Source organism: Protopterus annectens, chromosome 3.part1 (genome assembly GCF_019279795.1).
Source record: "Protopterus annectens isolate FY-2018-M chromosome 3.part1, PAN1.0, whole genome shotgun sequence".
NCBI classification, from domain to species: Eukaryota; Metazoa; Chordata; order Ceratodontiformes; family Protopteridae; genus Protopterus; species Protopterus annectens.
Genome location: NC_056732.1, coordinates 221,068,786 through 221,091,407, shown reverse-complemented (window position 1 = coordinate 221,091,407; position 22,622 = coordinate 221,068,786). Strand labels below are relative to the sequence as shown.

Here is a 22,622-nt window from a genome sequence, read left to right as displayed (position 1 = left end):
AAAATCAAAGTAAGGGTCTCATGGTGAATCAGAATGAAAAGATGTCTTCTCTAGTCATTCCTAGTAAAATTGGAAAATATTGTATATAGCATATATTTTACTTTCTTGAAAAATGAGAAGAAGTATATTAAGTAGTAATTAAATATCCTTCCTTGACAAGTGTGCTGTCTGCCAAAAAGTGGAAAACTGCATCAGGTAAATAATGAAAAGTCTGAAATTCCAGAAGTGCTAGCAGACAACATGGTACTGAAGGTGACTCATGGAAATGAAGTTGAGAAGTGTTAAGATACAGCTCCTTTTGGCACAACTCTATAGCCTTCACTGGATACAATTTACTCAGGGTTTCATAAAGTTATGGCTAAATTGTGTGTGCATTTTTTTTTTCTGTCAAACTTGATCACTAGGAAGGAGAATATGTCCATGCATTGTATGCATAGGCTGCCACCATTTTCCTTGTAGCAAAAGAAGGAAGTAGTGAGGAAGCCATTTCTGGAGTTCCTTGGCAACAGCTGGATATAAGATGGCTGAACTAGAAGAAAAGACTGTAAAAAAGAATATGTGAATGATAGGAATCCCAGAAAGAGGAGAAAGATTAAATTACATTAAATGCATGAAACATAAACCAGCATAGTGAATTTTCAATGAAAAAGCGTTTGTTTTTAGAAAACCTTTGCACTTCCTTGGCTAAAGGGAAGATTATAGTTTGTAAACTGGCTTTATTTTAGCTTCAGATGCCAGGCAAAGGTTATATGCAGATTGTAAAAAGGTAATTGTTTACCATGACATTTCAGGACAAAGAATCCAACAATGATCTCAGTTTTTGACATCTTGAGACAGAATGTCATCTGAAAAAGTTAAAATATAAAATGAGGCAGCTTGATCTTTTCAAGTTTTTTTTTCAGCTAGTGGATTGAGATTCTTTGTAGACCCATTACAATCCCTGGATAAAGTTCACAACTTTCAAGCTGAGAATGTAGTTGAAAAACATGCCCCAGGATTTACTAATCTTCCATGTAAGACTAGATTAGTCTTACACGGAAGCGCCAGTCTAAGAGTATGATGGCAGCGCACCATGCATATTAATGAGGGCACACTGCCTCAACTCTAAAGCTTACACGGAGCGTGGACAAGTGTAGGGGGCGTGTCAGACTGCCGAGCAGTCCAAAAATCCACGCCCCTGAATGACTAAACTCGAGAAATGTCGAGTTACATGAGCGAGTCTGCTCACATGTGTACATTGTAACACTACACTCCCCCATATGTTAAACCTTGTACAAATTTAAAAATTAAAAGAAATTTTTTTTGTTTTAGTTCCGATATAGCTGCCCGTATTTGCGCATTTCTGCAGGCTTGCCCATTGCATTGTTACAGTTAGCAGTTTAGACACTGAAGATAATAAGAAAAATATATGCAAATTAAACAAAATAGCGATAGAGTAGTGGTTAGAGCCTTCGCACAAAGAGGAGGCATTCCCGGTTTGAGTCCCACCACTGCACGTTTCATTTTCTGTTGGAAATCTGTATACAGAAATATTTCCTGACATTTATCATGTATAAGTTTTGTAAAAAGCATTCAAATGTTATATGCAGTAGTGAACAAATTTTATATGTATATATATATATATATATATATATATGTGAAATGGTTATGCAGTCTGAGGCAAAGTTGAGCAAAGTTGGCTAAACACGGCCACACCTCCTTTACTGTACCTTAACCATTCAGGTCTGGCCAGTAGGAAAATAAAAAGCAGTGACAGGGCTTGAACTCAGGATACTGTGCACTATAGTTACAATACCAGCAAGTCACAGCCGCTCCCGTAGTGCCAGTTCCAGCCCCAGCAAGGAGGTTGTCCATAGACCATCCTAGAAGACCACATGCACGTGGCTCTGGCCAGTTCCAGCAGGGACCTGGATCCAGTGGACATATGTCAACCTCTTTGGATAGTTCGCAGTCTGGATTAGTACCTGATACTGTCTGTAGCACACCTGCCAGGCACAGGATCCATATCCGTGGCCAGAGATGGTGATCTGTAAAGCCTGCCAGTTACAGTCTGTAGCTGTTTCACAAATCCCCATATATGGCAGCCACATGATGGAACTGTGTGCATGCAGACACACACACATAAACCAGAAACCTAGGGCAAACACATACCCCCACACATTACATCAACATTGGCCCATAACAGTACTCACGGCCCTCACATACACACACATGTTGATTGTATGGCTCAGTGTAGGCCTCTGGCAAACCAACAAGACACCCTGTGCATATGATGAAACCTGTGCCACCTCCTGTCATCATTGATGTAGGAACAAGCTAACGTGGTGTTGATGCACAGGGTGACTTTAATAAAGTATAGCAATGGTTGAATGTGTAGCATGTTGTCAGCAGTAAAGTGTAATGATATCCTTGAAGGTGTAGCTGAGCAGGCATGATGCATTAAAGCTGTAATTAGCAATGTTGTATTGTTTCCACCAGTGTTTATTCCAATTATGTTTTGTTTGCCCATGTGCCACTTGGCTGATGTGTGTAGTTGTGTCAGCATGTGTTATACAGTGGACAGTAAGTGTGGGGTGTGTGCAGCACAGGTTTGCAGGTGTACCTTTGTGAACATGGTGGAGGTGCACTGTCTGCATGTACGTGCATATTGGACACATGGGCAGGGTGACATGCCCTGTATTGGCCAGTGTTAACACTCCATAGTTTCTGTTGGTGGCCAGTATGCATTGTACTACACACATTTTGGAACTTGAGTACACGTGTGTGTATGACACAGGTTGACACTGTGCTGTGGGTGATGCTGTTGTCGTTATCTGTCATTGGTTTGCATTACTAAGGTTAACACTGTCCCAGCTGCATAATCCTTTATTAATGCACACTGTTCACCTACAGGGTTGCATGGAACGTGCTATCACAAACACAAGAAATTCTCACTTATACAGTAAACGTGCATTAGTCTCATGGACCCCTGCCATAAACTAAATATATAATAGAAGGTGTGAAGTTGTACCAAAAAAGAGTTACATACCAAGAAGGGATAACCTTTCTGGTCAGTATCATTGGGAAAATACAATCCCTCAATAAACATACAAGTCAAGCTTCAGAATACAAAATGGCAAGGATTCCAAAGACAACACTAAAGCTTTATTTAGTGTTGTTCATAATATACAGGGGAAATTTCAGATCAGGTCACAGTTAATGTAAATGGTCACAAAGTACACTTATCTGACTGACATTACCAATTCCTTGTCAGACAGTTTGAATGCGAATTTCACCGCCCTGTCATTACACAAGCGCCACATTTCCAGACCTGAAGAATGTAAAACCTGATGATTCACAGACACTCTAGTTAAAACATCTCTTTAACAAAGTACACACCACAGTGGCAATGGTACTGGACAGTGTCATACACAAGCTGACATATGAAGTCACCACTCACCTAAACGCTCTGTCCAGATGCAGCCTCTATACAGGTTACATACTTGTGGAATGACGCATGGTCATGGTGTTCACAGTCCACAAGGGTTGAGCTACAACATCTTCTTCTTCTTCTCCTTTCGGGTGCTCCCATTAGGGGTCGCCACAGTACATCATCTGTTTCCATTTCTTCCTGCCCTCTGCATCTTGCGCTGTCACACCATCCACCTGCATGTCCTCTCTCACCACAGCCATAAACCTCATCTTAGGCATTCCTCTTTTCCTGTTACCTGGCGGCTTCATCCTTAGCATCTATTTCACAATATACTCTGCATCCCTCCTCAGCACATGTACAAACCAACTTAATCCTGCCTATATGGCTTGGTCTACGAACCTTCAAACCTGGCCTGACCCTCTAATATACTTATTCTTAAACCTGTCCACCCTTGTCACACCCAGTGCAAATGTTAACATAAATTGATTAAGGGTAGAACTACAACAGGTCCTGGAAACTCTCACCCTATAAGCCAGACAAATGTTATCTGGAAGGCTATGGAGCACAGTATTATGGAACTCATTAACAGAGACATTATGAACCTGCAAACACTGCACCATACCCACTCAGGTCCTCTAAAGGCCAGATCATGGCTCCTACACTTAGTAGACTTCAAGCCAGTCAACAAGGCTATAGGTGAGGGAGGGGAGGTTAACACAGCCAAGCTGTAGCTCACCAGCAATTCATACCCATCCCACATACTGGTATTATACATAACCTCAACAGACTGACCATAAATGATTGTTAGATGATGGCTTGACAACTGATGCACAGATGTAGGACACACAGTAACATTTGCAGCCTCCATGTACTATTCTATGCCAGTAACAAGTGGTATTCACCTGCACTCAGTCCTGGGGCCATTCCTGTTTGGCATATAGCTTTCTTAGGTGCAAGCAAACACAGTAGGGCTATGTCTGCCCACGTTTGATTACAATGTATACTGTGGGCTATACTTTATTCTCCAGATGACACACACATCCTCCAAAAGGGTATCATACAGACAGATACCTGGTGTCAAACTCATGCTGTAAAGCTATAAGCCAAAGAAAGCATAGTTATCCACTTTTAGAAAACAAAGTATTCCCAGAGTACCACATAGGTAGCAGCCCCCAAAATGTGGAACAGGTACTAATGTATACATAGAGCCATGTATTAAGTCATCTCTCCTTTGATAATCACATTACCAAAGGGTTTTGGAAATCCCTCTGTGGAGCACATAAGCAATAAAGGGTTTGCATGCAGATCCACAGAGGTTGTTGCACACCTATAATGATTAGTCATCTTTGCCAGGCTTTGGAACAGGTTTCAAATATACCTCAAGCATAAACCCTCACTCACACTCTTCAGTAGAAACCATGATGAGTGGATGTGAAACGGAAGACGTAGCCCAGGGATCACTGCAGTGGCTAAGCTTGTCACAAGCATACAGAAGTGACCTAAGGTCTGGAAAGTGCCAGCACGCTCTGGCAAAGATAACAGATGCGTTCATGGAGAAAGCAGAGTACCCACCTATGAAATAATTGAGGTCACATGTATGTATATGGATTTGCCCCACAGCTACCTTACATGTGTAATGCACATACAGTTGTCATTGTGATGTGTCATACACTAGAAAAATCAAAACCCACTCCACATTGACCAACGGTGTCACACACCTGGAGCACACACACACACACACACACACACAGTCAGCAAGTGTGAGATTCAAACTCCTTCCTAACTACATTATGATAGTAGAGCAGTATGCATTTACACGACGCGCTATACATATTACTGGGATTTCACCTTTTGACAGGTATATTTGTAGGATGGTGACATCATCAGATTTGTCAAAGATGAGTATATCACTTTTAAGGTGTGTGATTAGTCTCCAAAAAGGTTGCTCCTCCCCAGGGAGAGACACACACTCACACATTTGGCAAATTCAGGATTCAAACCCCTACCTAACTACATTATGATACTACAGCAGTATGAATTTATACGACGCGCTATACACATTACTGGGATTTCACCTTTCCAAAGATATATTTGTAGGATGGTGACATCATGAGACTTGACAAAGATGAGTATACCACTTTTAAGGTATGTGAGTAGTCTCCATAAAGGTTGCTCCTTCCCAGGGAGACACACACACACACACACACACACACACACACACACACACACACAGTTGGCAAGTTCAGGATTCAAACACCTATCCAACTACATTATGATACTACAGCAGTACGCATTTACATGACGCGCTGCACACATTACTGGGATTTCTCCTTTCAACAGGTATATTTGTAGGATGGTGACATCATGAGACTTGACAAAGATGAGTATACCACTTTTCAGGGGTGTGAGTAGTCTCCAAAAAAGTTGCTATCTCCCCAGGGAGAGACAGACACACACACACACAGTTGGCAAGTGCGGTGTTCTTAATCCAAACTAACTACGTCTTTACACTTCAGCAAGCAATATGGAGTTACAGGGTGCAATACAGACATTACTTGCTGACAGTTTGCCCAAAGTTTTTTTCACATTTGCTAACCTCAGCAGGCTTATCATACTAGGTGTATTGTGAGTGTATTGCATGCATAGGCCATGACTATATCATATATGGGTTGATGCACCACATGTTGGCACACACAGAGTCAAACCTGTGGCTAAGCTCTGTCAACCCAATACTGGACAATACAGTCAGGAGGAGTAGGGTCATACAACCACAACACCAACTGTCTCACATAGACCTACAATATAAGCACCAGCAAAACACACACATAAATACACATTACCATACTCCAAGAATACAAGTATTAATCTGAAAAAGAGATAGTGTCCTCCTAAGCAGACAAGCAAGCAACATGCACCTCCAAGTACATGCCAGTAAACACATAATACACCAAAGTAGTGTGCCTCAAAACAGGCCCTAAGGCAAAACAACATACCCAACACACTAGTAATAGGTGACTCCATAGTCAGGCACACAGATGTGCCACTCACTCGGCTGGACAAGGGGAAGGTTACTGTAAGTTGTCTGTCAGGTGCTATGATCCGCCACATAACACAAGCGGTTACATCACTCCAGAACAGGTACATATATGACGTGTTCTTTGTACATGTCAGTGTGAATGATCTGAGACATGCCTCCCAGGACAACATGACAAGAGATATATATTAGCTCTATGATCATTTAGCCCAGGCACATCACTCCAGAACAGGTACATATATGATGTGTTCTTTGTACATGTCATGTGAATGATCTGAGACATACCTCCCAGGACAACATGACAGGACATATATATTAGCTCTATGATCATGTAGCCAAGGCTGGTATGACCCTGACCTTGAGTAGCATCTTACCTTCACCTACATGATACTGCAATATAACAGAAAGACGATAAACTTCAACAATTGACTGAGCTTCTGGTGTCATTCAAAGGGGATACAGTCTCTTTCTGCCTGTGATGACATGATAGACAAGCCTTGTTGCTTCGCTACAGATGGTTTGCACCTGTCGCCCCTATGCTTCTGAATACTGGCCAAGGCTCTTGCTGTCCCCATATTACCTTTTTAGGCAATGCTCAAAGGTTCATAGGTAGGTACTAGGCTGTCTGCCCAAGGGCATTTATAAGCCTAGCCATAATGTGTTGGCTTTTGCCTCCCTTTTAAATTAGTTTCCTGGGCCTCTGTCTAGCATCCACTCGTCAAGATTCCTCTTGAAGAGAGTCAGCGAGGGGCTCTGCCTAACATCAACTGTGATTCTATTCCAGAGCGAGGGAAGTCTCTGGGACAGGAATCTATCCCTCCAGTATGTCCTGTTTATTGCTGTGCTGAGGTTTAATTCACTGGAGCGTGTGGCTCTAAGAGATTTGGTTTTCTTGAGGTGGAGCATGTCCATTAATTCCAGGTTGGACATGGCCTTATACGTCAGGCATAGATCACCTCTGAGCAGGCAGTAAGCAACCAAGTAGAGCTGGAGTTTCTTTAGTCAAGCTGCATAGGGCATCTCTTTGAGGCCCATGATCCTCTTGGTGAGGTACTTCTGTGGTCTTAACAGCTGTTGCATGTGCCGATTAAGGTACATACCAAATGGGGCATTGTACTCTATTATGGGCCTAATGAGTGATGAGTAGAGGGGCACAATGACCTCTCTTGATCTAGAGGTGAACCCTTTTGTGATTAAGTGGGCTACATAGAAGGAATTTCTAAACACTTTAGCAATGTGATTATCAAAGGAGAGTCTATTGTCCACCTGTGCCCCAAGGTTTCTTATCACACTTTCAGTGTTAAGTATACTACCGTCTATGTTGTAGTTCATGGGTACAGAGTTTTTACCAAAGGGGATGGCAATGCACTTTTTGGCATTGAGCTTGAGGCCATGGCTTTGACTCCAGGCATCTGTCTCAGTGAGGCCCTTTTGTAGGATGTCCACATCATTAGTTTCAATTGTGGCTCGTAGTTTGCAGTCATCTGGGAACTTCATTAGCCAAAGACCTTCTGTGTTAGCCTATACTTCAGGGAAGTAGATACCAAACAGGACAGGACACAGGACTGAACCCTGTAGTATTCCACTTGTCTCTGGTCTGAAGTCGGACTTGGAGTCTGCTACTTTCACAGTGTGGGTTCTGTCAGTGAGCCAGTTGGCAACCCATCTTGTGACATAGGTTCATAGGTTCATACTAGGCTATCTGCCCAAGGGCATTTGTAAGCCTAGCCCATAGTTATGTGGCTTTCGCCACCCCTTTAGTTTGAAGAAAACTATGCCTATTATTTTGCTGTGCCTCTGTCAAGCAGTGACACTGAAGTAATCCCTGGGGTATATCTGCGATCTCCCATCCATTGGTCAAGATTCCTCTTGAACAAGGCCAGCGAGGTGCTCTGCCTCACATGTACCGGGATTTTGTTCCCCAGCATAGGGAGTCTCTGGGTGATGAATCTGTCCCTCCAGCACGTTCTATTAATAACCGTGTCAAGGTTTAAGTCTCCCGCCCTTGTGGTTCTGAGGGATCTAGATTTTTGAGGTGAAGCATATTCATCAAAACTGAGTTTGACATGGCCTTATATGTCAGGCACAGGTCACCTCTGAGCAAGCGGTATGAGACTGAATAGAGCTGGAGTTCTTTCAGTCGGGCAGCATAAGACATATTTTTGAGACCCTTTATCCTTTTGGTGAGGAACTTTTGGGGCCTTTCCAGCTGCTGCAGGTGTCAGGTCAGATACATTCCAAATGGGGCATTGTACTCAATCATAGGTCTAATGAGTGATGAGTACAGGGGGACGATGACCTCCCTAGATCTAGATGTGAATCCCTTCATGATCAGGTGGCAATGTAGAAGGTTTTCCTAACTACTTTGGCAACATGAGTGTCAAACGAAAGGTTACTGTCAACCTGGGTCCCCAGATCCCTGATGACTTCTTCTGTGCTCAGTGGATTGCCACCTATATGGTAGCTAGGGTAACCTTGTTTTTCCCGAAGGGTATGACTATGCATTTCTTGGCATTTAACTTTAGGCCATGGCTCTGGCACCAGTTATCCGTTTCTGTGAGGCCCTTCTGAAGGATATCTGTGTCAGATGTGTTTTCGACTATGGCCAGTTTGCAGTCATCTGCAAACTTTGTCAGCCATAACCCTCCTGTGTTTGCTTGTACTTCAGAAAAGTAGATGCGAACAAGAGTGGTCCCAGGACTGAGCCCTGTGGGACACCACTTGTGACAGGCTTTGAGTCTGACATGGCGCCAGCAACTCTGACCCTGTGGGTTCTGTCACTTAGCCAGTTTGCAACCCATCTTATGATGTATGGGTTTACATTCAAGCTGATGAGTTTTTCGATGATACCTGAGTGGGGTATTGTGTCGAAGGCCTTTGCCAGGTCGAGGTAGGCTGTATGGACTGCCTTGCCCTCATCAATGGCCTTGGTGACTGTTTCGAAAAAGTCAACCAAGTTTAAAAGGCATGATCTGCCTTTGACAAAGCCAAACTGGGATGGATCCAAAGTCTGCAAGTTCCCTATGTCTTTATTTGAGTTCCATTATGATCCTCTCCATGGCTTTGCAGATAAGGCTTGTCAAGCTAATGGGATGGTAATTTCCAGGGTCAGTGGAGGCACCGCCCTTGTGAAGTGGGACCACAGTCGCCGTGCGCCACTCCTTGGGTACGTATCCTGAGGTGAGGCTAAGATTAAACAGCTGTCCTAACTGCGGGTTTAATTCCTCATTGAGTTCGTAGAGCACACAACCAGGGACACCATCCGGTCCCATGGATGCTGTGTTTTTTGCCTTGGAGAGAGCAGTTCTCACCTGGGCGTTGGAGATGTTTGGGGGGCTACAATCCTCTGGTATAGATATCTCTCCTTTTGGGGGGGGGAGAAGTTTGAACTGAACCTGTCAGCCAGTATGTTGGCAATGTGTGTAGGTTCAGTAATCTTCACATCATTTTGAACTAATTCTGAGCATATCTGGGAGTTTCTTCTTAGGTTTCTAACATAGCTAAAGAAGGCCTTATGATTGTCTTTTGAGTCCTTGGCGATTTTTCTCTCAAAATTTGCCTTGGATGATTTTATGAGGGCTCTTAGTTTTTTACTTATAATGATCAAAAGTGTCTTACCCTTCAAGGATTTTGCTCTATCTTGTAATAGCTTCCTCCTTTTGTTGTAGAGCTTGTTTATGGCTGGGGTCCATCAGACTGGACGCTTGCCTTTGGTACAAAGAGTCTTAGTTTTGTTTGGGATTGCCTGATCCATGCAGTCCTGTAGGTGCTGGTAGAAGGCATTTGTAAGTGATTCAGCGGTTTGCGTAATGTTTACCACTAGCTCAGGGGCCTTAAAGGAGACCACACTAGTTTTTAGAAGTGTGAAGTCGGCTTTTGAGAAGTTTTTCACTGTGTTTTTTTTTATTTCAGGTGGGGGCGGGATGAGGACCTCCAGCAAGATTAGTTTATGATCTGATCTCACCAGTGAGGGGTATACTTCAGGTGTTGAACATTGTGATCCCATGTTCATGATGATGAGATCAAGTATGTTTTCTCCTCTTGTGGGGATGGTGACTAGTTGTTCCATGGCATTTGAGTTTATGAACTCCAGGAACCTTTGGGCTAGAGTGTTTGGGCTTGAGTAGTGTTCCCAGTCTATATTAGGGTAGTTGAAATCACCTAGTATGATGGTATTTGGAGATACATTTATCCCCTCCAGTGTTTTCAGGAAGGCCATGTGAGGTTCCTGAGTTTGAGAGGGTGGCCTGTAACATGCTACAAATTGCAGAGCAGTCTTGCCTATGGTTAATTGCACCTGGATGGTCTCCGATGCATCGTCGCGTTGCCACCAACCTTGAGGTGTGTGTGTCCTTTATGAATATGGACACCCCCTCCTTTCTTGGTGTTGTCCGGATTTTGGGGCGGAACGCATGATATGAGGTGAAACCTGATAGTGCTGGGGTGCTCTCAGGAGCCTTGAACCAGGTTTCTGTCACAGCACAGACATCGATGTTCTCCATACTGAGAAGGGCCTCGGTGCGTGCATCTTGAGATTGAGACTTCTGGCATTGAGCAGCATTACCCTTAGTTTTTCCTTTTGTGTTCTAGGGTGGTAGGTTTAGAATTTGAGCCTTGCCTAAAAAGGCACTATGGGGTGGCAAGAGCCTTTGCCAACATCCGGAAGCCCAGGGTGACAGGTGCAAGCCGTCCCTTGCGAAGCAGCGTGGCTTGTCCAGCATGTCATCCCAGGCAGATAGATATTGGATCCCTTTTGAATGACACCAAAATTTAAGCCAATTATTAAAGCTGATCATCTTATCACTGTATTGTGGCATCATTCTAGGTGAAGGTAGGATACTGCTCAAGGTCAGGGTCATACCTGCCTGGGCTACATAATCAGAGAGCTCCTCAATGTCTCTTTTCATGTAGTCCAAGGAGGTACGTCTCAGGTCGTTGACACCAGCATGGACAATGACTGAGTCGTACTTGTACTTGCTGTTGAGAGACCTGAGTGCTTGCATTATGTGGCGGATTCTAGCGCCCGACAGGCAGCTTACTGTGACCTTCTCCTTACTCAGTCTGGTGAGCGGGACGTCAGTGTGCCTGACTATGGAGTCACTAATGACAAGTGTGTCTGGCATTGTGTTTGGCCTTAAGGGCTGTGACTGTTTGACACTCTGACTGTGTGGTCTATGTGATGCATGTGTTGGGTCCTGAGGTGGTAGTTGTTTGGGTGTCTGCTTTGGAGGCCTCTGCTGTTTTGGTAGATTTTTGGTCAGAGCCTCCGAGTATGTCTTTGTGTGATTATGTGTATGATTTGAAGTTGTGATGGTACTATGTGTGACTGGGTATGTAGTGTGTGTGGTTACCTTCTCCTCCTGTCTGGTCTTGCCAGTCCTATGTTGAGAGAGCTCAGCCTCCAGTTTGGCCGTATAGTTGCATCTCTCGCATGTATTTGTGTTTTGTGGGAGAAGGAGAGGATTGTCTGTGTACATGAGGCAATTGTAACATTGCCTCAATATTCCCAGGTTCACCAGTTGAGCAGGAGAGGACACTAGCAACTGATCCCTCGACATGCTAGAGGTAATAGATAAAACTTACAAAAGACTCCGGGGGATGTGGGTTCTAGGCTGGTGGGGTACTATCTATAATAATAGTGCTTTATCGAGGTGCAAGTACTGCAGGAGCAAGTGCTAGGCTTTACAGATAGAGAATAGTCTACTTGGGAATCAAGTAGAGATGAAGTTTTTAGTTATAGGATACGCTGGTTAGATCGGCAGTACAGTTCGAGGAAGGTAGATTTAAGGAAAATTTGAAGAGTGGAATTTAGGTAGCCGAATAGTTTAACCTTGTTAAACCGCCACTGCTCTTGTGTGCAACAGTGGCAACTCAGCTAAATCAGCTAAAGCGGCATTCGCAGCTTTATAGCAGGGGCTGGAAAAACAGGAAATGACCCAAAATGGCCAACGAATTACTAGTTGCTGTCTCTAACCACTCCTCTGAGGACAAACAAGCAGCTCAGTACTCCCCACTCCCACTGGTGAGTAAAGAAACTACCTCTGGCCACACAGGAAAATGGAGGAACACAGGAACCAAATACAAAGCCCAGGGATCAGCAAAATCTGATCACTGGAACAACTAGCTAGGAAAGTTTAGGAAAGGAGTATTTTTTTGTTTTTTTTTAGTTTTTTTGCAAACAGACAGAAAAAATACAGTAAATGCTTTGGTATTCGACTAAATTGCTATCAAAGGCTGGTACACTTGAGTGTATTAGCCTGTTTGTTACTTTTAAGCAAAACTTTAGCCAACAAGTGCAATCAACAATTTAAGCACAGAAAAACAGGAAAATCAGGTAATAAAACAGTAATTTAGGCACAAACAGAAGTCGAAAAGCTCAAAAGATCGAAAAATGCAAAAAAAATGTTTAAAAAATACTTATAATCAAGAAAGTTGCTTTTTCTGCTCTCTGCTGGCTTAGGAACTCTGCAGCGGACCACGAGGAGCTATGCCAAGTTCTCTAATGCCTGAAAAAGCCCACCAAAGCTTTATAGCAGGGCTGGAACAAACAGGAAATGACCCAAAATGGCCAACGAATTACTAGTTGCTGTCTCTAACCACTCCTCTGAGGACAAACAAGCAGCTCAGTACTCCCCACTCCCACTGGTGAGTAAAGAAACTACCTCTGGCCACACAAGAAAATGGAGGAACACAGGAACCAAATACAAAGCCCAGGGATCAGCAAAATCTGATCACTGGAACAACTAGCTAGGAAAGTTTAGGAAAGGAGAAGTATTTTTTGTTTTTTAGTTTTTTGCAAACAGACAGAAAAAATACAGTAAATGCTTTGGTATTCGACTAAATTGCTATCAAAGGCTGGTACACTTGAGTGTATAGGGATTTATACCTAGTTTAGTGAGTTTATCTATAATTCCAGAGTGGGAGATGTTGTCGAAAGCCTTGGCAAGATCTAGATAGGCTGTGTGAACCACCTTACCATTGTCTACGGCTTTGGTGACTGCTTCAAAGAAGTCTGTCAGGTTTAGAAGACATGATCTGCCTTTTACAAACCCAAAATGGTTGTGGTCCAGAGTTTGGAGATTACCAATGTCTTTGTTTATAAGTTCCATGATACATTCCATGGCCTTGCAGACCAGGCTCATCAGGCTAATGGGGGCGCTAGTTCCCAAGGTCTGTGGTGGCTCCCCCCTTGTGTAGTGGGATAACCGTCGCTGTGCACCATTCAGCAGGCACAAAGCCTGAGGTGAGGCTATGATTAAACATGGTACGTAGGTGTGGTGTCAGTTCATTCTGTAGTTCGTGTAGAACGCAGCCTGGGATGTTATCTGGTCCCATGGATGCTGTGTTCCTGGCTTTGGAGAGTGGTTTTTACTTGTGCAGCCATGATGACAGCAACTTTGCATTCTTCCGGTATAGAGATGGGCACTTTCATGGGTGAGAGGGGAGTAAAGTTAGCACTGATCCTATCTGCCAGGATGTTGGCTATATCAGTTGGGTCTGTATATTTAGTGCCATTGGGCTGTAACTCAGAGCAGATCTGAGTGTTGCTGTTGAGATTCTTGACATAGCTATAGAATGCTTTGTGGTTGTCTTTAGAATCAGTGGCAATTTTGTTTTTGTAACTAGCTTTGGAGGATTTGATCAGGGATCGCCGCTTCTTACTGAGGCTGACCAGGGAGCTCCTCCACTCATGGGATTTTAACCTCTTTTGCAATAGTTTCTTCCTTCTGTTGTGCAGTTTGTTTATGACAGGGGACCACCAGATTGGCTTCCTTTGCTTGGAGGATAGTGTCTTGGTTCTGTTTGCTATAGCACGATGCATGCACTCACATAAGTGCTTATAAAGTGAAATTGTGAAGGATTCAGTAGCCGTAACTGTATTGTCCATCTGCATGGGTGTCCTGAAGTTCACCATTTCTGTATTATGAAGCATGAAGTTGGCTTTGGAGAAATATTTTAACATGGTTTCCTTAATGGGGGGGTGGGGCCAGAATGTGGATATGTAGGGTAATTAGCTTATGGTCAGATGGGACCAATGAGGCATTGACTTCAGGTGTGGAACACCGGTCACTCAAGACAAACCAAACCCCATAACCAACACAAATGACCACAAAGTGAGCTAAATGCTGCTCATTGCCAGAAGTTTCAGCCTCCAGATGCACACACTCGAGGCACTTCTCAGTATGGAGAATGTTGATATCTGTGCAGTAACAGAAACCTAGTTCAAGGCTCCAGAGAGCACACCAGCACTACCAGGATACTACTCATTCCATGCCTTCCAGCATCAGAACCTGGATCATAGCACATAGGGTGGGGATGTATCCATATTCATCAAGTATACCTACACCTCTCTCTACATCCTCTCTACAGAATATGTACCCATAGAATGTTGCACAGCAACGTTCTTCCCACTCCACAGTGGTGGGTCCACAAAAGACCCTTGGCATTCATGCTCTATGAGCCTGACTACTCTGATCTGCAAGGCAATGGAGCCAGTCATAATGGAAGTCAACAATAAAGACAATGGGAACCTTCACACAGTTGAGCACACCCACGTTGGCTTCGTCAAATGCAGATCACGCCTCCTGAACTGGGTGTATTTCTTTGAGACAGTTACCCAGGCTACAGATGATCGAAATGAGCCCCACACAGCCTACCTATACCTTGTTAAGGCCTTTGACACCATTCCCCAGTCAGGTATCATAGATGAACTCACCAACCTGGGTATGAATCCATACATCACAAGATGGATTGCAAACTGGCTCACAGATAGATCCCACAAATTAAGAGTTGCTGGCTACATGTCAGACTCTACACCGGTAACAACTGGTGTCTCCCAGGGTTCAGTCCTGGGGACCCTCCTGTTTGGTATAGACTTCTCAAAAGTACATGCCAACACAGGAGGGTTGTGTTTGACTAAGTTTACTGGGAACTGTAAAGTGTTTGCCATAATAGATTCCCCAGATGACACAAATATTGTCCAGAAGGGACTCTGTGAGACAGATGTGTGGTGTCAGAATCATGGCCTCAAGCTCAATGTGAAAGAATGCATAGTAATCCCCTTTGGTGAAAGCAAAGTACCCACAAACAACCACATAGGTGTTACCCCCTAAAAACTGACAAGGTAATAAGGGATCTGGGGACACAAGTAGATAGTCATCTTTCCTTTGATGACCATGTTGCCAAAGTGATTAGGAAATCCTATGTGGCCCACCTACTCAACAAAGGGTTTGCATCAGGATCAAAAGAGGTAGTGGTGGCCCTCTACTCTTAAGTCATCAGACCCATCATTGAGTACAATGCACCATTTTAGATGTACTCGACTAAGCATATCCAGCAGCTGTAGAGACCACATATGTACCTCACCAAGAGGATTACTGCCTCAAACAGTTGTGTTATGCATCACAACTGGTAAAACTAAATCTGTTCTCCATTGCATACCGCCTACTCAGAGGCACACTCTGCCTAACATACAGAGCCATGTCCAGCACATAACTGTTGAACATGCTCCATCTACAGATAACAAAATTGAGTCGCACTACACACTCCAGGGATATGAACCTCATCACAACAATGAATACAACATGCTGGTGGGATAGAGTACCATCCCAGACACTTGCCTTACTGTGGAACAGAGTCCCAATGTACATCAGACAGGGCCCCTCACTGACACTCTTCAATAGGAACCTTGATGAGTGGATGGGAAACAGACAATTCACGCCAGGCATCACATCAGCAGCCCCACTAGAAAGGGGCTTAGGGTACTAACTGTTAGAACTAGGGCTTAGGAGACTACCCAATGGGGTGGTGAAAGCTGCACAACTTGCCTAGGCTAATATATGCCTTCATGAAGATAGTCTACTACATACCTATGAACCTATGTGACAGGTACATGTCTACAGATAGTAGATGTATACTTCATTGTACAGTCATGTTGTACAGTAGGCACATGGACCACATACACTGTAATGCTTACAGATACTGGTGGCTATGTATAGTGGGTGAGATGTGCACCTCATGTCTTTTGTGCCATTGGGATGTGTGCTGGGTGGGACAGTCCTGGATGGCTCCCTGTCATGGTCACCCTCTTACACACATCTCTGCCCATCCATCTTTGGCTTATTATACTGTATTCCCCCTACGTATATATAGGTACATAGGTAGGTAATAGCCTGAAGGCATCTATTAGTATGGTCAGAGTGTGCAGCTATCACCACACATGAGGAACTATCCCTAGGCCTCTGTGTAGTAGAGCTGATGAAGTGATCCATGGTGTGACAGTTCAGTTTCACATACACTCATCAAGGCTCCTCTGGAAGAGTGTCAGTAAGGGACTCAACTTAATGTAGGTTGGGAGCCTGTTCCAAAGCAAGGGAAGTCTGTGAGTTAGTAATGTATCCCTCCAACATGTTCTATTTATTGTTGTGATGATTATATCCCTAGAGCATGTGGCACAGTGAGCTTGGGTTTACTTCAGATAGAGCATGTACATCAGTTCTGCATTGGACATGGACCTGTCTGTTGGGCAGAGATCGCCTGAGTAGACAGTATGCAACAGAGCACAGATTGAGTTAACTTGAGTCTTGTTGCATGGGACAACTGTTTGAGGCCAGTAATCCTCTTGTTGATGTACTTCAGTGGTCTTTCCAGCTGCTGAAGCTGCCTAGTCAGATTCATCGCAAGTGTGCTGTGATACTCTCTGATGGGTCTGATGACTAATGAGTAGAGGGAACCTCCTTTGACCAACATGCAAAGACCTTGGCAATTTGTGGGAACACATAGCATGATTTTCTAACCACTTTGTGAATGTGTTTCTGGAAGTAGAGATGACTATCCACATGTGTCAATAGATCCATTATTATTACCTCCATATTTAGGGTGTTAGCACCTATGTGGTATTTGTATGACTGTAGCTCGAAGCCATAATTTTGACACCATATCTGTCTGACTGAGACCCTTTGTAAGGATGTCTCTGTTGTCCCAAACATCAATTATGACAACCTTTTTGCAGTCATCCACAAACTTTGTTAACCATAGCCCTCATGTGTTTGATTGTATTTCTGAAAAGTATACACCAGACAGGAGGGGTCCCAGGACTGAGCCATAGGGGACAGCAGTTGTTACCAACTTACAGTCCAACAGGGAGACCACAATTCTTACCTTGTTGGATCTATCTGTGCCCCAGTTGGCAATCCATCAGATGACATATGTGTTTATGCACAGGTTGTTGATTTTGTTTTTATGACATGTGTGTGGGATGTTGGAAAAGGGCTTTTCAAGGTCTATGTAGGCCGTGTGTAACTCATTTCATTGATGTATGTCTTGGGTAACTGCCTTGAAAACTGTCTAGCAGGTTTAGGAACCATGATCTGCCCCTGACCAAACCAAAATGGGTAGGGTTGGGTGTTTGTAGGCTCCCAATAGCTCTGTTTATGAGTTCCATAATGATGGACTCCATGGCCTTGCAGATCAGGCTTATTAGGCTTATAAGACAATAGTTCCCATGGCCTGTTGTGCACCAACATTATGGAGTGTGCCAAACCTAGCTGAAACCCATTCAACAGTTTCATATCCTGTACAGAGGTTGAGTCTCAACAGACTGTTTAGGTGCAGGGTCTGTTTGTTCTGGAGTTCACATATGACACAGTCAGGGAATCCATGTCATCCTATAGACGTCATGTTTTAAGGTTTGGATAGAGCTGTTTAACCATTGTATATGTGATTTCTGGGTTTTCACAATCTCCAGGTATGGTAATGAGCCCTTTTGTCAGTGAGAGGGGGATAAGTATGTATGAACCTGTCTGACAAGATGTTGGCAATGTCAGTCATGTACATGTATTCATTTACACTTCGCACTGACTCAGAACATATATGAGTTTACATTGATATTTATGACACAGCGAAAGAAAGCTTCATGGTTCTCTATGGACTCTTTGGCAATAATTTTGCCAGAACATGGCTTGGATAATGTTAGGAGTGCTCATTGTTTCTTGATTATACTGATCGGAGATTTATTGATCTTCTTTGGATTTTCACTTTCTTTGAACAACTTAAGTACTTGTAGTGCATAGCTTGATTATGACAGGGGTCCATTATATTATATGGGTCTGTTTTCATATCACTGTGTGTGCAAGGCAGGATTGGTGAATAGTGACAAGTGTCTGGAGTAAGAACTGCAACTGCCAGATATGTGTGACCCACTGCTGTACTCAGACATGGCCTAAGTGTGTGAGCATGCCCAGTATGACCTTTCAGTATGTTGCTGACTGAAATTTGCTACATTTGTTTAAGTGTGTGAGCATGCCCACTATGGGCATATATACTATATGTGTGTGAAAAATCAAGTTGGTTTTTACTTCAGGGCTCACCTTTGTGTTGTACATCGACAGGAAGCACGCTGTGCCTGCAGGGCTTCCATGAGTCAATTTGCATAGACTTATCAACATTTCTACAGACAGGGGGGACAACTTTTATTTGTACATTTCTACCCCGGGGGGGCACACCTGATTGTTACTGTGGGTGTACATATGATGAGGGGTACACCTGACATGTATACACATTTGCTAGGCCTGCACTGCTATGTCAGGTACTCCATTTCAGTCTGTACTGTTGCCTATCGTACTGGCTTGAGGCATACCACTGTACTACAGACCTAAGGTTCCAATTATACGCATATTAGTTTGAGACTTCATAGCCTACCCAACCCACATCACACTGCCTGGCCTGGGGGGAGGTTACTCATATGCCTTTTCAGAGGGCATGATACAGCATTTGTTTGTGTTTGCGTTTGTCTACAATTGTCCTGCTGGCTGTGACTGTTGGGTATGTGACCCCCCCCCCCCCAACTGGTATGTGTGAGTGACTTAAGTTGTGTCTGTGCCAGTGAAATGCTGTCATGGCTTAGTGGTTCAGTACTGTGACTATAGTACACAGTATCCTGAGTTCAAGCCCTGCCACTGGTTTTTATTTTCCTGCTGAGCAGACCTGACTGGTTAAGGAACAGTAAAGCAGGTGTGAGCGTGTTTACCCAACTTTGCTCGACTTTGCCCAACATTGCCTGACATTGCCCTGGCTAGAGCGGTGCGCAGCTACGCACAATTGTATTTAAATATGCTCAATACTGGTAAAATGTGCTTAGCAGTGCTTCATATTGCTTAAAATAGGGACTCATGCCTCAGGTGGTGCTGCAGGGCTGCCTATGTCTGATGCACATATTACACTCCGTATGCATGTTTGAAAACAGGTAGTGTCAAGTTAGGCATCCCTTTTACTGTATGTGCAAGTCAGAGAGCGGTGTCATTTCCAGGGTTCCTACTGAGTCAGTGTATGTGCTATGCATTGCCTTTTTGCCAAGGCCAGGGCATGCTAGGCACACCTCCTTCTGCCTACTGGGGCAGGCTCAGGTTGTTCCTCCTCTGAGTCATGCTGTGCCTCTGCAGGCCTTGGCAATGGTGGGGGGCTGTTTGGTCCTGCCCCATGTTGTTCCTGCTGCAGCTGTTTCCACAGGATCATCTTGTGTAGCATGGCACATACCATGACAATTTGGGTACATGTAGTTGGTGAGTATTGCAAGGCTCCAGATGGTGTCCAGGCACCGGAACTGTGACTTGAGCATCCCAAACACATGCTCAATTATGTTTCTTGTTTGTGCGTATGCTTCATTATGGAATTCTTGTTCGGGTGTGTGTGCATTTCTGATGGGTATCATCAGCCATGGTTCCAGTGCGTATCCAGCAACCCCCACTAGGTGACCATCAGGGATGTCCCCCATTAGCAAATCTCTGGTACAGCTGCATTAGATGCCAGTTGTGGGAATCGTGATAGCTTCCAAGGCAGCCAGCACACACATTCATTATTATGCCCTGGGTATGCTACATGACCTGGCAGTTGATGGAGGGGAAGCCTTTGCGGTTGATGTAGACCCTACCCCGCTCACCGGGTGGTGCTTTGATGTGTATGTGCATGCAGTCTATTGCACCCATTACCTCAGGGTATTCTGCTATTTGGTGGAAAAGACGCATATTGCTGGCCAGTGTCTCACAGGTATTGGGGAAATATACGTGCTCACCGACATTTGCTGACATGGCATCCTGGAACTGGTGCAGTACCCTGGATGCTGATGCCTGTGAAATCCCCATCATATCACCAGTTGGTCTCTGGAAGGTACCTGTAGCTATTATTCTCAGGCCAACACATACCTTGGTATCCACTGGGATGGGTTCCCCTCTGTTGGTTCTCTGTGTGAGGCATGGCCAGCACAGCTCAACAATTTGCTGCAGGAGGTCTCTGTCCACCCTATAGCGCTCCACTATCTCCAGCTCATGTAGCCCCTGGTAGGTTACACTGAGTCTGTACACTCTTCTCCCTCTCCTCACTGTGGGTTGCTCAGCAGCATTCACAACATCACCACCCTCAGCACCTTGCACATGTTGGTTTATGATAGCAAGAGCAGCCCCTAACATTTTGTCTGACTTTAAAGTTTTTAAGCTTTCCCTCTTTGTATACTGCAGTGTTGCAGAATTCTTGGGAAAAAACAGGGAAGAATGCTGTTTGCAGAGTTTAAAGTGCTGGGCTGGGATGTGCTAGTCTGCTGCCTGTGTCATTGGCTGATTCTGATATATTTCACATGGCAGCTGTGCTAGTTCTCCTTGGTTAACTTCCTACTACTTTTCCTTCCTTTTCCTTTTTTGTTTCCGCCCGGGGCAGTGCCGCGCAAACACGTGCGCACACACTGTGTGCACATTTGCAAGAAATTTCAAATATGTGCACCTTTGGTTTCTGGTTTTCAAAAAGGACAACTGTAGACACGCCTCTTGCAATCCTGAACAACTCGGGGCACACGCAAGACACTGTGCTCCAATTAGCTTACAGCCTTTCTGGCACACCCCCTCATGATGTTACCTATATTCTACTCTACTACTCACCTACTCCTACACTTACACTCTTGGGACATGGCTCACATGCTGGGGAAAATTGGGATTCACTATCCTTATCCTCATTTGCATGGGATTGCCTACTAATGCATGGTTTCATCTCTCACACTGAGCTTTCCCCCCTTAGCAACCAGTACTCAGTGGCCATGTTGTCTTCAGCCTGCCATTCACCTGCATGGCAGGATAAGCTTTTTATTGAAAATTGCTATTTTTGGCTATTTTTAAATTATTTTCTGTTTTTTAAAGCGCCACATGTTTGCACGGTGCTGCACTACGTTTAAACATCGGAGATAAGGGGAAAAATGTTAGATTTTAATCATTTTAAACATTTATAAATGTCAGTGGCCTTATATTTGGCCATTGGCATGCTTCCTCAACTGTATGCATCCTTTATTTGGAGCTGTCATAGCTCCATTTAGCTATTTGCAGAATGGTACTCCGTTACCAACGGAGTACATTTCTGCAGATAACACTAATCTTCCGCAGACGGGTTAGTGTTTCCTGGATTGCAAATTTACCTCATTTGCATAACTTTCAGCAGCAAATGAGGTAATTTGCATACCATGACGCTGTCTGTACAAGAGTAGCTTTAGCAGCTCTCGTGCACGCCCCTGCCGGCTGTTCCTGGATCACACGTCAGACATATTGCCTGTTTGACGCCTTACTCTACTATACAAATCCATGCAAGCTTTCATAAATCCGACCCATGGAGTTAGACAACATTGTGTCTACTGTCTAAAGAGTGTAGGCTAATAGCTTTAGTATTGGTCCCCACCCTTCCTCCCTGTTGGTGTGTTGTTGTTATATTTGGTGTCTTTGCAGTTGCCCACCCCTACTGTAAATTTGATGTGGGACATTACTCCAAGTCTAGTGTCATCAGCACATTCTACCTAATACAGAGAGAACATCTGAGAAGACCTTCTGTTCCTCCTTTCTCCCTTTCAAAAAAAAAAATTGCCTGAATCTCCTTGTGTTCTGACTGTGCTTCTTAAACATTTTATATTTTAGAGCATTTTTTATAACTGTATTTGCATTAATATTGCTACAACTCAAGTGCTGTAGATTGCACTGCATATGAATTGTTTGTGTGTTTTAGCTGCTTTTCTGTGTATATAGACGTCTCTGTATATGTAGACTAGCTACTTATTCTGCTGTATTACTGCCTCTTATTTCGTTTTTCAGTTGTGCATTTGCCTTGCTTCATTTAAAAAGTTTTAAATTGCTAATTTTGTAGAGTTTTAAT

General features: G+C 43.9%; 1 protein-coding gene across 1 annotated transcript in view; it reads left to right on the top strand.

Moving 5' to 3' along the window:
- Positions 1 to 520: 520 nt before the first annotated feature.
- Positions 521 to 22,622, top strand: part of LOC122797652 (prostatic acid phosphatase-like) — a 190,546-nt gene continuing 168,444 nt past the window's right edge. Inside the window, exon 1 of the mRNA XM_044066193.1 lies at positions 521 to 544. Coding sequence (XP_043922128.1) covers positions 521 to 544 — 24 coding nt within the window. The remainder of the gene's footprint in view (positions 545 to 22,622) is intronic.